The 16779-nt window shown below is 41.9% G+C and overlaps 1 protein-coding gene across 1 annotated transcript in view; it reads left to right on the top strand.

Moving 5' to 3' along the window:
* The first annotated feature begins 702 nt into the window (after positions 1-702).
* The window catches only part of MGAT4D (MGAT4 family member D), a 126276-nt gene continuing 110199 nt past the window's right edge, over positions 703-16779 (top strand). The window contains exon 1 of the mRNA XM_072621101.1: positions 703-1102. Within this exon, the coding sequence (XP_072477202.1) occupies positions 1009-1102 (94 nt within the window). The 5' untranslated portion in view covers positions 703-1008. The remainder of the gene's footprint in view (positions 1103-16779) is intronic.

Genomic DNA, 16779 nt, shown 5'->3' with positions numbered 1-16779 from the left:
GTAACATATTATTTAATTCAAATCAATAAAGTGCCTAGGATGTGCCAAGTACTGTAGACCCTAAATAAATTATTCAATAGACTAGAGAAGGTTAGGGAGACGGTGAGATTGGAGAGAAGACTGGCATATAACAACCAGGAGGAGGAGAAAAAAAAAGATGCAAGACATTTAATTTCTTAAGATTATCAACAAAGCAATATATCAAATCTCTGATTTGCAGCGTTTGTATAATGCCCCCAGTGAAAATTTAACAATTAGCTCAGAACCTACGGAGCTCCAACTCGCCCCCGGTAAGAGCGAAGGTGAGAGGCGCTCGGGACAACAAGGGGGCACTGTGCATGGGTTGGAATCAGGAAAACTCATCTTCATGAGTTCAAATCCGGCCTCAGACACTCACTAGCTGCGAGACCCTGAGCAAGTCATTGAACCCTGTCTGACTCAGTCCCTCATCTGTAACAATGGAGAAGGAAACGACAAACCCCTCGGTATCTCCGCCAAGAAAACCCAAATAGGGCCCCGAAGGATCGGCCCACTATGAGAAGAGGTTAGAGCAGGGAGATCGGAGAGCAGGCGGGCAGCTCGGACAGAGCCCGCTGTGCGCCAGGCTGCCGCCGCTCCTCCACCGCCGGCCCGCCGGCTCTTTGCGCGTGGGGGCAGTGGCCAGGGAGGCGTGGCGCGCTCCCCAGGAGCACACGCCCCGCGCACTCCGTCTGGTTCCGGCTGTTGCCCCTGCCCCAGTCCCCAAAGCTCTCGGAGGAACGAGTGGCGCCGCCGGTGCTCGGGGCGCTCGCCCTACCTCTCCACCTGCGCTCAGGGCGCCCGCCCTACCTCCCCACCCGTGCTCAGGGCGCCCTCCCTCCCCGCCCGCCTGTCTCGGCAGGTGCCCGGCCCAGGGTACCTGGAGCGCAGGAGGCTCCCGAGGGCGTCGCAGCGGCCACGCCCCTCTCCTCCAGCCTAGGGGCGGCTCTGGAAGGGACCCCCAGGGGTCCCGGGGGCCGGGGCTATGAAATGAGGTTCAAGCAAGGGAGCTTGCTGGCCCTGCTCACGCTGGGAGCCTTCCTCTCCCTTTCCTGGCTAAGCGCTGACTGGGGGCATCTGAGAGGTAAGGATGAAGGCTCTGCCGGTGCCCGGTGCCCCCAACCCCCCTCCGCCCCCTATCCCTCCTCCTCCTCCTTTCCTTCCCAGTACCCTGGGAATGGTTTTTTAAGTTTACTTCCAAATCTTCTTTCTGGGGCCGAGATTCTCTGAGCGAACGTCGCGCTGCTGCCCAGCCACCGTGATCGAGCTTTCCTTTAGGGCTGGCTCACGCGCTCCGTCGGGAGGAAGGATCTGTGGGTGCCCCAGGCACCCATTTCCTGCCTCTTCTTCGCTCCCTGCTCCTTCTTTACGGAGTTTCCCACTCTCTGCTCTCCTCCTGCTGCACCTCTCCTCCACCACTTCCCTTTGCACCCCTTTTCTCGCACCCCGCGCTACCTGGCCCACTCCCGCTGCCCCCATTCCCTTGGCTGTTTGGGGTTTGAGGAATCCTGTCTGCAGTTTTATTTTCGCGGAAAATCACTTTTTAAGATTGACAATTAACATCTTCAGTTACAGACTGAACCGAACTGTAACTTCAGTTACAGTCTGTAATCGTCACTCCCAGGAGTATGGGAGAGCCTCTGGAAAGACTTTTTTTTAACGTACCCTTGCAGCCTGTGTGGGATAGAACATGTTAATTTTATTTTCTTGGCTCTTCTGGCTTCTTTCTGGTCTTTCTTAAAGGATGGTACAGTGTAAAGAATCAGGAAACCCAGGCTCAAATGCCAACTCCTGATGCTTACTGTGTATTTGACCTTGGGTAAGTCACTTAACCGCCTTCGGCCACAGTTTACTGTATATCTAAATTTCTGGCTCCCTATCTCGGTATTGCCTGTGTCTCTCCTTAGGGAGCTTCAGCATTAATTAGTCCTACTGCCTTCCCTCTCCCGCCATGAATGGCCTTATAAACGAATTTAAATCTTTCAGTGCTTTTTTCCGAAACAGAAAGGTAAAAGTTTTTCCCTCAGCAAGATTAATGGATCTGAATTGGACTGGAGGTAACTTGAAGACTGATTCTGTATCTACAGTTTCTGAAGAGATCAGTGGTGTAATGTTTGGAAAATGGCTTATTATTTTAAGAAGCACGCTAGAATTTTTTATTTGAATGCCTATGATTTGTGAATTTGGTCCAATTACAGAATTTGTGAACTTTTATGAGATTCCAGAGAATGGGAAACTCTGCTAAAAAATGGGGAGCTATTTGCTTTGGGCCCTTCTACCAGACATGGAAATCAATCTCCTTTGAATCCCTTTAGATAACTGTGTGACTTTGGATAAGTGTTTTTTATATTTCTGAGCCTCAGATTTCTAATTGATAAAATGAAGGGTTTGGAGTAGGTGAACATTTTTAAGCTCTCACTCCTAGAAACTCCTTAAAATATATTGACTATATCTTTAGATATAGTGAATGAAACAAGATATCAGAAAAATCAGACTTATAAAATCATTTTCTTTTCCTGGGCTATTGTAAACCTGCAACCAGCTTCTGGTTACAGAACAGACTAGTGACAAAATATGTTCATACTGAGAAAAGTTTCAGTTTGATATCCAAAATAGTAAATTTTTAATATAATATTTTATTTTCCCCTCCAATAATTTAAAAACAATTTTTTAACATTTTTTAATAGTTTTGAGTTCCAAATTCTGTCCCTTCCCTATCTCTGAGACCTTAAGCAATCTGATATAGTTTATACACGTGAAATATGTAAAACACAAAAGAATGCCTTTCTAAAGTAAAGTAAAAAAAGTCTTCTAGTACTAAACTGGATTTTAAATGGGTTCACAGATTTAGGATTAGAAGGGATTTAAAGAGTTCTTTGAGTCAGTTCAACTCTCGTATTTTACATATGAAGAAACTTAAACATGACAAAGTAAAGTTATTTATCCAGTGTCACCCAGGTCCAAGATCTGAACTATGCTCTAGAGTAAACTCCATAGTCTGGTGTGAATATAACAGCTTGTGATTAAAGCAACTTCAAATCCTCTTTTTAAAACTCTTCTCCACAATCGAATAACATTTTCTGCTGACCAAATAACATTGTCTTCTGTCCAAATGATAATTGCATTGTCCTTATTCCAGGAGCAAAACAGCCCTAGCCTGTCTCTTCTTTTGCCTAAATTGACTTTTCTTTTTTCCCCCTCTTATTCTCTCTTAATTTTCCCAAATTGAAGGACACAGGGGCGTATTTTCCATATTTTACTTTTGATTGCCTATGGCCTGACTTAAGTGTAGCTCTTTAGACATTCTCTGTCACAAGTGATCCCACAGAAAAGCTATACCAGATTCAAGATACTTTCTGGATCAAAATGTTTCTGATATATTCATTTTTACCAGCTGTCCAGAGGAAACTTTAGTCCCAAACAAAAGTCATTTAATCAAATTGCCTAGCACATAAAGGAATAAGAAAGGATCCTTCCATGTACATGAGGCATGCTCTCCTACAGGTTACCACACCACTCATGGAGGAGGGAACATACAGAAAATGTATATGATCAGGACACATGCGTGGAGGGTACACACACATACACACATGCATACAGAGGGTCTGACCAGGACTCATGCATGTCCATCACAACTCACTTCTCTGATGAGATAGGGCTACTAGTGTCTCTGGTATAACCATCATACTGCTCCATATTGTGCTCATGATGACAAACCTTCTGGGCTTTAACTCTTTAAGACTATCTGCTAGGCTATCAGCTCTACTTTGCTAAGATATAGTAAATAGAAATACTACCTTTGTCATGGAGAAGCTAACTTTGCTCTTAATCCATAGCTGAGGTGATATGCTACTTCTCCTAGATAAGGGCATTGGACAAAAGTCTGCTAGGAATAAGGCTTTTGTGTTTTAGCTGATTCTAGTGATCTGGGATCTGACTTATCTGATTTAAGGTTGGAAATTCCTGGTAATTTCTGTTTAATCCATTATTAGCCTCTTGTATCTTGCAACTTTTCAGGGACTTTGTCAAACAAACTCATAGAGAAGATGTTTGGCATAGAAATGAAGTTGAGTGAAGAGAAAAGCTTTGTGAAGAGAGCAGGGCTCACCTGCCTGATCCATATTTCTACCTTTCTGACAGCAAAACCCTTGGCTTTTGTTGTGTTCTAGACAGTACAGAATGTCTCCCTATGTGTTACTCAGGCATGGCTTTCAGTGATCAAAAGTAAATTTATAATCCCCCTTCTAGGACTCAGACTTTTAGGGACCATGACTGGGTTAGTGCTTCTCCAATCTAACACCTCCTTTGGATCTGGTAGCAGATGGGCCAATGACCCTCTCTCAGGATGCTCTGAAGGTCTGCGGGAAATGACATTTCTCACACTAGCATTTTAATACTTGGAGCAGTAGAATTTTCTAATGATTCCCATGCTCCAGTTTCTTCTAGCCCAGCTATAGGCAGCGTGACACAGTAGACAGGGCACTGGCCTTGGACTCACAATGACTGGTTCAAATCAGATACAAGCTATATGACCCTAGGCAAGTCAGTTAACCTCAATGTGCCTCAGTTTCCTTATCTGAATTCTGTGGCCTCCAAGGTCCTTTCCCGCTCTAAATTTGTAATCTATCAGCCTATGAGCTTTCATTTATCTTCGTTCTTAAAGTACTTAATTTTCCCCTCACAGAGCCCAGCACTTATTTACATATTGCCTTGTTTCATGGCAATGGTCAAAGAATTTACTACTTGCTGTGCAGCCTACTGATTTTGAGATTCACTGTCCTTAGCCAGGCTAGTCCTTGTAAAGCAGACACCATCTCTTTGTTCCCGCTGTACTTAAGGCTCTTCCTACAGACTCCTTTGCCTTTGCCTTACTGTGGTGGAGTAATGCCTCTGGGTTCTCAAAGGCTACGTCAACCGATCACAAGCTCTAGAAGGTTTGACCATACTTTACACATAGTAGGGGCTTATAATAAATGTTTGAATCAAATCAAGTACATGAAGGGCAGGGAACCATTGAAATGCCAAAATATTAAGCAGAATTGAAATTTTACATTATTCCTACAATAGGATGGATAATTGATGTTTGACTGTATAAAAGAATGTGATATCTCCTGTCCAGTGTGAGGTGGGGCAGACATTTATTAGGTCCTCTTTACAGATGTGGCACAGCTTAAGGTTGTGATGACCCACAGCCATACAGGTACCTGAGCACTGGACTCAAAGTCTCAAGAGCTACTCTTTGCTTCCAGGTGTTTGAATTTTAACTTTAAAATTTCCTTCCTATTATGAACTCAGACATAAACATTCCAACATATAGAGAACAGTAAAGATTATATACAAGATTGTGAACTTTTATTGTAAACTTTTTAAGTGTAACTTCAGCACTGGCTTATTGGGTAGGGAGCTGTCCTGGAGTCTAGAAGACCCAGGAGGGTTTAAGTCCCATCTCTTGACATCCAGCATTTATTCTTGACCTCTTTGAAGCATTTGACACAGTTTTCTCTTGGATACTCTCCTTTCTGGGTTTCTGTGATGCCGCTCTCTCTTTTCACTTTCTACCTGTCTGATCATTCCTACTCAGGCTCTTCTTTTAGATCATCATCCACACCTTGGGTCCTGCCAATCTCTTTCATGAGCCCTCTTCTCTTTTCTCTCTATACTGTCTCACTTGGTAATCTCAAACTTCTGTGAGTCTGATTATCAGTCTGCAGGAGATTCCCAGATATCTAGCCCAAATCTCTCTTCCTCTGCTCCAGTCTCACATCACCACTAGATGTGCCATAGGCATCTCAAACTCAATGTGCCCAAAATAGACCTCATTATCTTCCCCTCCAAAACCATATCTCTTTCAAAATTCTCTATAACTGTCAAGGGCACTCCCAGGTTTACAATCTCAGTATCATCCTTGACTCCTCACTCACCTCACATATTCAATCAGTTGCCAAACCTTGTAATTTATTTCTACACATCTCTCACACACATCCCCTTTTTCTGTTCACACAGTTACAATCCTAGTTGAAGTTCTTATCACTTTTGACCTTGGCTATTTGAATAACCTTCTAACTGGTCTCCCATTTTGAATCTCTCCCCACTCCAATCCATTGTTTACACAGATGGCAAAGTATTTTTTTTTCTAAAGCATAGTATGTCTGATCATATCACTCTCCTGCTCTTTGAGCTCCCCTGGCTCCCTATGCCTTTAGGATTAAATGTAAGCCCCTCTGTTGGGTTCCTTCTACTTCTTTCTCCTTATTTCTCTCCATGTACCCTGTGGTTTAGGTGTTTGCTCTTCCTCATAGATTAGCATCTATCTCCCATCTCCATGAATTTGTACCAATTATCCTCCATGCCTGCCACCTTCTCCTTCCAAAGCCTTAGAAGCCTCAGCTCAAATGGCACCTTCTGCAGGAGGCCTTGTGCAGCTCCTCTAGCTGAGGGGTTCTTGCCCGCAAAGGTTACTTTTCATCTATTCTACATGTATCTTCTCTCTATTTATGTCCATGCCTCTTCCACTGGAATGTGAGCTCCTTGAAGCCAAAAACTGCTTTTGCTTTGTGTCCCTGGTACTTAACACAGAACTTGACACATTTTTATTGCTCATTTGTTCCAGTTGTGTCTGTGACTCTTCATGACCCCATTTGGAGTTTTCTTGGCAAAAATACTGGAGTGGTTTGCCCTTTCCTTCTCCAGCTCATTTTACAGATGAGGAAACTGAGGCAAACAGAGTGTAGTTACTTGCCTAGGGTTGCAAAGCTAGTACGTAAGCATCTGAGGCCAGATTTGAACTCAGGTCTTCCTGATTTCAGGTCTATCTCTTGATATCCAGTACATAGCATGCATAGCATAGGGAGCACCTAATAAATGCTTGTTCATAAATTATTGTTCCTGTTTTAACAATGAGGAAATTGAAGCTTAGGAAAGTGAAGTAGCTTATCTAGAGTCACACCAGAAGTTCGGCGGCAGAAGCCAGGTTCAAACCCAGGATCTTGGGCTCCAGATCTTATGTACTTTCTGTTTCACAGCATTGGACCCTCCCTACCCACTGCATCCCTAATAGGCTTTATTGTAAATGTTTTTATTTGCTTGTTTTGTGTATTGTGTCAGATGTAGTTAGTTTGGTTTTTTCCTCCCAAATTCTTCTGCATTCTGGGTGTGACTCAGTAGTTGATTTGTTTAAAAATAAGGTTTGGTTGTGGGTTTGCACTAGTGGAAATCAGCAAAATGGTAGAAGAGACTAAGTTCTGGAATGGGTAGATGAGAGGCAAAGATAAGAACCAGATGGATGCAGTATTCTGAGTTAAGATCAGGCTGACCTGTTAGAAGGGGAAATGGAGAAGCCTGGATGACACATAACCACAAAGCACATGTGATCATTAATAAAAATCTTTAGTAGGGTATATGGTTCAAAAGTAGAACATATGGATGAAGGGTGACTGGGGGCTTGGGAGTGGCCAAGCTCTCTGGAGGATTGTTTTATTGGTAAAAGGTCAAGTGGGAAAGAGAATATGCAAGATATTAGACTTCCTGACTGCTTGTTTTTGAGCTGGGGAGGACCTTTAGAGATCATTCTGTTCAATGCCTTCTTTTTATAGATGTAGAAGCAGAATCCCACAGAGATGAAAGTCAGGTGAGTAGGGGAGTAAGTAGCAAAGTGAGGATAGAATGCTCAGTATCTCAGTACCCATGACTTCCATTACAACCTGTCTTACTAACCTTGTATTTGGCATCTAGAAGGACCCAGAACACAGAACTAAGGGTTGGAAGGCATCTTAAAGGAAGAGACCCTTAAGATCATCTAGTTCAAACCCTTGTATTTTGTAGTTGAAGAAACTGAGATCTGGAAAAATCAAGTGACTTGGGCAAGGTCACATTTGTAAATGCTATGGCCAGGATTTGAACCCAGGCTCTCATTCTTCAAGTCCAATTCTCTTATCATCACACCATCATTACATAACCAGATGTCAGATCTGACAGAATTATCTTTCACATTAGACTCACAACGAGATTAATAATGATGATGATATTCCAGGTACTATGCTAAGTGCTTTACAAAGATTATCTTATTTGATCCTCACTGACAATCCTGAGAAAGAGGTGCTATTATTATCCCCATTTTGTAGGTGAGAAAATTGAGGCAAACAGAGGTGAAGTGATTTCTTCAGGATCACACAGCTAGTAAGAGTCTCAGGCTAGATCTGAACTCAAATCTTCTTGACTCCAGGTTCAATGCTCTATCCACTGTTATCACCCAGATCTATACTTCTTAAACTGTGGGTCACAAAAAATTTGGCAACAGTAAAAGGTTTCCTGAGCCAAAAATTAATTAAAAATCAAACAGAAAATGAATCAGAGGTGTTTCTGGCAGCGCTTGACCACTTGCCTATGTTCACTGTAGCTTTGGTTCTGAACATACAGCATGTATCCTTTGCACATGCCCTCAGGTGAAAAGGGGCTTAAAAGGGGCATCCTGGGCCAGCTCAAGTCATCCTGATGAATATCTGGCCACTGGACCCAGATGGCTCTGGAGGAGAAAGTGAGGCTGATGACCTTGCACAACTCTTCCTCCTTCAAATTAAAGTCAACTGCAAGTCATGTCATCATCTCTCAGATGTCATGGTCCTCTTTGAGAACAAAGGACAAACACAATCTGTGAAAAGGGATCAAGAGGGGTTGTGAGTGGAAAAAGTTTAAGAAGCCGTGACCTAGATTACATTAATCCATTTACCTCCTTTCCTGAAAGTCATGGAATCTCATAACTGAAAGCTAGTAGAAATTTAACCAACCAGCTAGTCCCTTTCATATATAAAAAAGAACCTCTGCTCCAAAATACCAAGTAAAGAGTCACCCAATTTCCCACTGAAGACATCCAACAATGGAAAACCCATTCCCTCCAGAGACAATCCATTCTACTCTTAAGCAGCTCCAGTGGTTGGGAAGTTTTTTCTTTATATCAAGCCTAAATTTTCCTCTTTGCAATTTGCTGTCCCTTGGAATTATTCTACAGAAGAAAAAGCCTAACTAGGAATTTTTATACCTTCTCAAAGTTTTGAGGGTTACATCATCTCCCCTCTTCCCTCCCAGTATCCAGTCAATAGTCAAATGCTGTTGTTTCTACTTTTGCAATATCTCTCCTATATGTCCCCTTCTCTCCTCTGAGGCTGCCATCACTCTGGTCCAGACCCTCATCACCTCCCACCTAGACTGTTGCAGTAGTCTGCTCTTTAGTTTCTCTGCCTCAAGCCTTTTCTCACTCCAGTCCATCCTCCACTCGCCTGTCAAATTGATCTTCCTAAAGCACAAGCCTGATTTTGTCACCTCCCAGTTCCTGTAAGTTTCCAGGATCCCTCCAGGATCAAATATAAAATCCTGTTTGTCCCTTCAGAACCTGTAGCTTTCCTACTTTTCCAGTCTACTACATTTTACTCCCCTCCTTGAACTCTTGGATTCGAATGTCAGGGGCTTTCTTACTGTTCTTGGAACAAAACACTACGTCTCTAAAACTGTGCTTCTTCATTGGCTTTACGTCATATATGCGTCCTTTCTCATCTCTTTTTTGGCTTCTTACCCTCTGAAAGGAGCCTTTCTTTGACTCCCCTGAATTCTAGAGCCTTCCCTCTGAGCTTACTTCCAGTTTACCCTGTATATACCCTGTTTGTACAGAACCATGGGTGTTGCCTCCCACATTAGCTTGTAGAGCTTCTTGAGGGCAAGGACTGTTTTGCCTTTCTTTGTATTCTCAGTCTTTAACACAATAGTTAGGCACTACAGCCTTAGAATTTACTAGCTAGATTTCTTCCTCACAGACCAAGCCTTAAACCCAATTCAGTCTGGAGCTCATAGATTGGACAACAAATCCCCACCCACCTAGCATATATTGAATGTAATTATTAAATAGTAGCTGTTTCTCTTTTACCCAGAAACTCTGAGGGTCTTCCCCTCCCAGTCTGATAATATTTTTTTATTTAAAAGGGGCCATCCCTTGAGTGGAGAGGCCTATTCATTGAATGGGTGTATCTCACTCAAAGTGAGAATCTGATAAGACCTTAGCCTAAAATGGCCCAGGGTCCCATATTGCATCCTGGTCCATCTCCAGTCAACTTGATGAATATCAGACCACCTGGCTCTGGGGGAGAAAGTGAGGCTGGTGACCTCGCCCAACCCTCCTTCACTCAAATCAGTCAGCTGCAAGTCATGTCTTGATGTCATGGTTCTCTTTGAGAATGAAGGACAAACACAGCCTTGGCACTTAGTAGGTGCTTAACTTTTAATTTCTGCTCTCAGCTCAAGGAAAGCTAGTCTAATTTGTCTTGTACATGACAGGCCTTCAAATACTTTGGGAATGCTTTCATTTTCCATCCACATCTTCCCTAGGTCCTTCAGGTGAACTTCCTATGGCATAGTCTTAAGGCTTTCAACTAACATGATTTCCTCTTCTGGATTCTTTCTAGCATCTAAAGTCCTTCCCAAAGTGTGATACCTAGAACTTAATATAATTCCCCAGATGTAGACTAAGCCAGGATTGAGTATAGCAGAACTGTTGACTTCAGAAGCCTCTCCCATTGCATCTGAGGATTGTTTAGCTTTTTTTTGTCTACTGTTGTAGCCTTTTGACTCATTGAGCCTTCAGTTTACTGAGACCCCCACATCTTTTTCAAACTGTTTAGTTGTATTCCCCCCATTTTGTATCTGTAAAGATGTTCTTCAATCCAAATTCAAAACTTTAAATTTATATCAATTACACTTTATCTTATAGATAAATAAGTAAGCATTTACTATGTGTCAGGCACTGTTCTTAATGCCTTAGAACTATAATCTCATTTGACTCATAACGGTTTGGGGAGGGATGTGCCAGTGTTATTCCCATTGTACAGCCCAGAAAACAAAGGCAGACAGATTTAAGTGACTTACCTAGAGTCACAGAGCTAGTAAGTTAGAGGCTGGTTTTGAACTCATGTCTTGAATTCAGGTCCAGTGGTATTCACTTGGACACCTAGCTGCCATCTCTATTAGATCTGCCTGAAGGCTCTAGCTTGCTGGATCTTTTGGGATCCTGACTCATCCAGCATCTTAGCTACTGTATTCAGTTCCTGTACTGTACTGTACAGTCCTGTCATTTTCAAATCTGATAAGTATGCCATGTATACCTTCCTCTATGTCACTGACAAAAATGCTAAATAGTACAGGACCAGGGACAGATCCCTGGCTCATTCCACCTGAGACCTCCTTCCCAGCTGATGTCCGTTTTTCTGATCCATCTCCATATATGGAACTCTATAGCTACTTTGTGGATTCTAGTCTACTACCTGAAGTGTTTTTCATTGCTAATTGTCTCTTTGGATCCCCTCCTGACCTCATGCTTCCTTGGCGGGCAGGAAGATTTCTGGCTGCTTACCTCTGGAATCATAGCATTCAGGGGATCAGCCTTTTTATTCTCGCCTTTAGCTCACTTGACTCATTGGGACCCAAACAGTGATTATCTTACTTTGCACATGCAACCTTTATTTTGTTCAGATAACTTAATACTAGTTATGAAGATGGCATTAGAAGTTTAGCAGAGCTAAAAGTGATGGGGAGGATATCAAACTTTGCAGCAAACCTACCAGATTATCTAACTTTTGCTGAGAAGGTGAAATTAGAAGAACACATTTTTGTGAAAAGACAGGGTTAGATGCCATCATGAAGTTTAGATTAGTAGCACAAACAGATTAGTGATATAATCTCAAAATGAACTTTACAAGTTGAATTAGAGACCATTGGGCTAGTAAGATTCACCAGTGGTTTGGTTTGACTGGGGTCACAGAGTTGAGACCATGAGGATACTTAATAAGGGAAGAAAATGGAATATAAAGAATAATAGTGACAAGAATGTAAGAAGGGCAGCTGAGAGGTGTGAAGGGACAAAAGCAGGGCTTTAGAAGCCACCTGATATTTTTATTTTTAAAATGAAACCATGAAAAGTTTTTTAAAATGTGCATATTCATTTTAACAAGGGAATAACAAAAGACCCCTTTAAGGGCAAGCAAAGATATTAGAATTATAGAACTGGAAGGGACCTTTAAAAGCAATGGTTTTTTAAAAATTAATTTTAGTTTTTCAGTTAACAAGCATTTATGGCCTCTCCCCATCCCTCACACTGAAAAAGAAAAAAAGAATAATAAATATGGATAGTCAAGTAAAACAAATTTCTCTTTCTGTTTATGAGTCCCTCACTTCTCTGTTAGCAGGTAGATAACATTCTTCAATGGTACTGACCCTGTCATTTTACAGATTAAGAAACTGAGGCCCAGAGAATTTAAATGACTCACCCAGGGTGACATGGGTAGTAAGTGGTTCAGCTAGGGTTTGAATTCAGGTCTTTTAACTCCAAACTCAGCTGACTTCCCCACTATATTACAGATTTCGGTGCTATTGGAGAAGCAATGTGGCACAGTGGATTGTGAGCTAGCCCCAAAGCCAGACAGACCTGTGGGCTGGTTCCTCTTTCTGACGTGTGCTGACTGTGAGACCTGAGCAAGTGTTCCATGCAACTTCCTAAGAAGTTGCAGAGAAACTGCCAGTCTAATTCATAGAGGAAATTTCCTCACCCAGGAGTTCCTTTTACTGATGAAATCACAGGTCCAAGCCTCATCTCTATTTAAAAAAAAAAAAATCCTTGTAGTCAGTATTTACACTGTTCTGCTTTTTATGCCCTGATCCCCTTGTGTTGTCATCCCACATTTCTTTGAATTCTTCATATTTGTCACTTCTTATGGTACACTAACAGTACTTGATGCTCATATAACACAATTTTTTAGCTGTTTCCCAATCATTAGATCTGTGGGTTGTTTCCAGTTTCTGGGCTATTACAAATACTACTCACTCCTGTGACTCATTTTGTACAGATAGCACTTTTTTCCCCTGACTATAACATCCTTATAACCTTAGTAGTGTGGTCAGTTTATGTATTTCTGTCGTAGAGTATCTTCTTGAAGGGTTATTATCTTATGTTCCATTCATTCTAATAGAAGTGGAACATGATTACAGGGATGAATCCTAGCCCATCAAAGGCAAACATTTTTTTGGAGTGTTAACTGCTGACATTTGTAGGCAGTGTGGTGTGAGTTTGTCTTGAGAGTCAAGACACCCAAATGCCAGCTCTGCCCCTCACTATGTAGTGGATTTGGGGTAAGTTCTTTTACCTTTCTGCATCTCAGTTTTCCCATCTGTAAAATTAAGGGATTGGAACAGATTGGGGTTCTTTACCATTTGGAGGATAAAGACAGTAAAGCTTTTGGACCCCTTTTCAGAATGTTTTTAAATGCATAAGATTAAATACATAGGATTACAAAGGAAGTCAATTCTATTGAAATATGGTTATAAGAATATTTATAAAACAAGGTCATGGATCCCAAGTTAAGAACCTTTGGATTAGGTTGGACCTTTAAGCCTTGCTCCAATTCTGCAATCTCTAGTTCAGTGTTTATTCTTCTCCAGTCCTGTTGGATGAGTGACTAGACTGTAATTCTTTATTTGGGGGTTCTGAAAGCCAACTCTCCCTCTGTGTTGATGGAGCTTCACTATCCTAAGGGATAGATGATTGACACCCAAACTACTGAGTGAGGCAAGTTGCTGAGTCCCCCAAATCAGTTGTTTCTGTTGTAGATAGTAAACTCCTGGAACTTAAGGAGTTACAAGTCACTTCTGTGTCTTTCTTGTATCTTCTAGCCCAGCCCCAACCTTGGATAGGAAGGTGTATTCAGATCAAGTTGGGGTTAATTTATTGTGAAATTATCAGAGTCCACATTTTACCACCTAATTGGTATTTGCAGAAATAAAACTCAGGTACATGACGTTTACTGAATAAATTATATTTGCTTTAATTGTGTGCTTAAATAATCATTAATTTTGCTAAAGTTCAGCCATGTTACATTGCCGAAGAAGACACATGCAGCTGTACCTGGTTCACTCCAGCAGCTTTAATCAGGAAGAAACAGACTAACCCATGGGACGCCTTCCAAGCAGGAGCCAGGGGTGGTTCAATGTAACTTTTGTCCCATGTCCTTTGGTGCGTGGCATCTCCTACCTGGGCAGGTGTCAGAGTATCAAGTCAGCCAGGGTTTAATTAATGATTCACACTTTGAGCTGGTTAGTTTGCAAAACTTTACATGCATTGGGGCTAATGCTCTGGGCCTTTGTAAAATGAAACTTTTGTTTATTGGGTTTTTTTGGATCTTTCATTTATTTGTCTTAAAGAATACAAACTAATGTATGGTTGGGAGGAAAAACTCCCAATTTTTTTCCTGACTTTTGGGAGAAAGTTTATTGCACAATCCTAGGCTTAATGAGAACAGTTGAGTGCTTGTGTTGCTCTATCATTGTAGCATACACCCTATGGAGAAGCAGGATTGTTGCCCCAGAGTGAGGAAATGTGTGTGGATTTATAATTACATAGGATCGTAGATTTAGAATTAAAAAGGACCTTAGGAGGTCATCTAGTACAATGCCTTCATTTTACAAATAAAGAAAACTGAGGCCCAAAGAAGTTAACAACTTGTCCAAAGTCGCATAGATGAAAGAAGTGGCAGAGCCAGGATTCACATCCAGGAGTTCTCTGTTTCCAGATCTCGCAGTCCTTGCACACAATGCCTCCCAACACATATACAGATAGAGATGTATACCTACACACAGACACACATTTATGTTTTTATCTTTAACCATTTTAGTACTGAACATGGAGTCAGGAAGACCCTGGTTTACATCCTGCCCAGCTGTAAGACCCTGGGCAAGTCACTTAACTACTGTTTGCCTCAGTTTCCTTATCTGTAAAATGGTGATAATAATAGCACTGACTTTCCAGAGTTTTGGTGAGGATCCATGGAGTTAACACATTTCAGGTACTTTTCAAACCTTAAAGTCCTATAGAAATGCTAGCTATGATGACGATGTTCAGAATATGACAGGTTTTGACAGGAAAGATTTCACCAAATCAGCAAATTTAAAATGTTCCTTATACTTGGATTTCTTCTTTTGAAAACTCATCCAATGAGGAATAACTGGGATGGGTATGATTTTAAGTGAAAATTGTTGAGGACTATGGACATTCTGGAAGTAAGGAGGAAACTACAGATGAGAAAATCATGGTTGTGTGCTGAGGAGAAATAAAGAGTCTAGTTTGTCATGGAAGGAGTTTTTTGCTGTTCAATTGTATTTGGCTCTTTCGTGACCCCATTTGGGGTTTACTTGCAGAGATACTAGAGTAGGTTGCCATATCCTTCTACAGCTCAGATGAGGAGACTAAGGAAAACAGGGTTAAGTGACTTGCCTAGGGTCACCCAGCTAAACAAACTGAGGTAAAATTTGAACTCAAGAAGATGATTCTGAGCCTAGCACTATATCCATTGCGCCACCTAGCTGGTCCACGTAAGAGGTACGGTGAGATAAAGCTGAAATGGTGGTTTTGAATCTGGTCAGAGAGACCCTTGAGTGCATGTTAAGTTTAGATTCTTTTTTAAGTTGGTAATGATGAACCACTGAAGATTTTACAGTAGGGGAATGACTTATCATAATAGTACATTGTGAATATTAATTTACGTTTTGGGTTGGTTTGGAGGGGAGTAGGGACCAGAGATCTGGAGGCTGACAAAGAGGTACAGTTCTGTGTGTAAGGTAATGAAGGCCCACTCACCCACCATGGTTAGTGCCTCTCAGAAGATTAAGGAGGGAGCAGATGATGGAGACATCTGTCGAGCTTCTTAAAGAAGCTCACTGACAGTGGGGTTACCCAGATTCAGACTCCTGGAATTTTAAGGACAGAGAAAAACCTTTAAGTTTACCTTTGTCCAACTCTCTGTAACAATAAGCACCTCAACGTACACAGAGGGGGCCTGATATCACAGGTTCTTAGATCTGCATTCGTAAAAGGAAAGGCAACTTTTGAGGGGTTAACAACCACTTTAATCAAGCACAGGTATCAGAGAAAATCAAAATTTCAGAGAAATCAAAAACCAACAGACAGCGCTTCCAAACAGCCTGACCACTAATATACATACATCTTTACAGAGAGGGAAGCACCAATATCTTGGTTTTCAAAGTGGAGTTTGGGGGTGTGCTTAGCAGCTTTCCAGACTCTCATCTGACTTTCAAACCTTCTTACAAAAACTAAGCCCCAAAGTAAAACCTCACCCTCAGGGTAGTTATACGTTTTTAGAGCCAGAGGACATAACCCTCTGACCCAGTGCCCCAACAGAAAAAGCAAAAGGTACTTTGGGACCCTTCTACAAAACAACTCCCCAGTCAAGCTTCCCTCAATGGACAGGCCCATCAATGGGTGGGAAACATCCTCCTTAATCATTATTCGGAGGCATTATGCTTCTTGGTATAAAGGAAAACAGCAAAAAGATCCTTATTTGATTGCCATCACACTCTCATTAAACCTTTAAGAGAACTGAGATCCAATAAAGTGAAGGACAACCCGAAAGTTGCCCAGGGAGTCTCATTCACAGAGTTGATACTCGAATCCCTACATTTTTAGTTCTCTGAAATGGTCGTAATCTAAAATCAGACAGTAATATCTTTTCCCTCCCTGTGGGCCATACCAGAAAGGGTGGCAGAAAGTGTGAGTCAGGCAGCGTACTGGGCCTTCCAGTGGCCACAAATCAGAACTTGGGCAGAAGTGCTTCCATCCTGGCAATATTTAACTTCTGGTCCATTGATCTTCAAGTAACTGAAAGCTAGAGAAAGTCAAGAAAAGTACAGCTTCTACAGCAGCTACATAGGTGGTGA

The sequence above is a fragment of the Notamacropus eugenii genome, chromosome 6, assembly GCF_028372415.1.
Source record: "Notamacropus eugenii isolate mMacEug1 chromosome 6, mMacEug1.pri_v2, whole genome shotgun sequence".
NCBI classification, from domain to species: Eukaryota; Metazoa; Chordata; class Mammalia; order Diprotodontia; family Macropodidae; genus Notamacropus; species Notamacropus eugenii.
The sequence above is the reverse complement of the archived record's forward strand: the minus strand, read 5'-3'. Positions and strand labels throughout refer to the sequence as shown.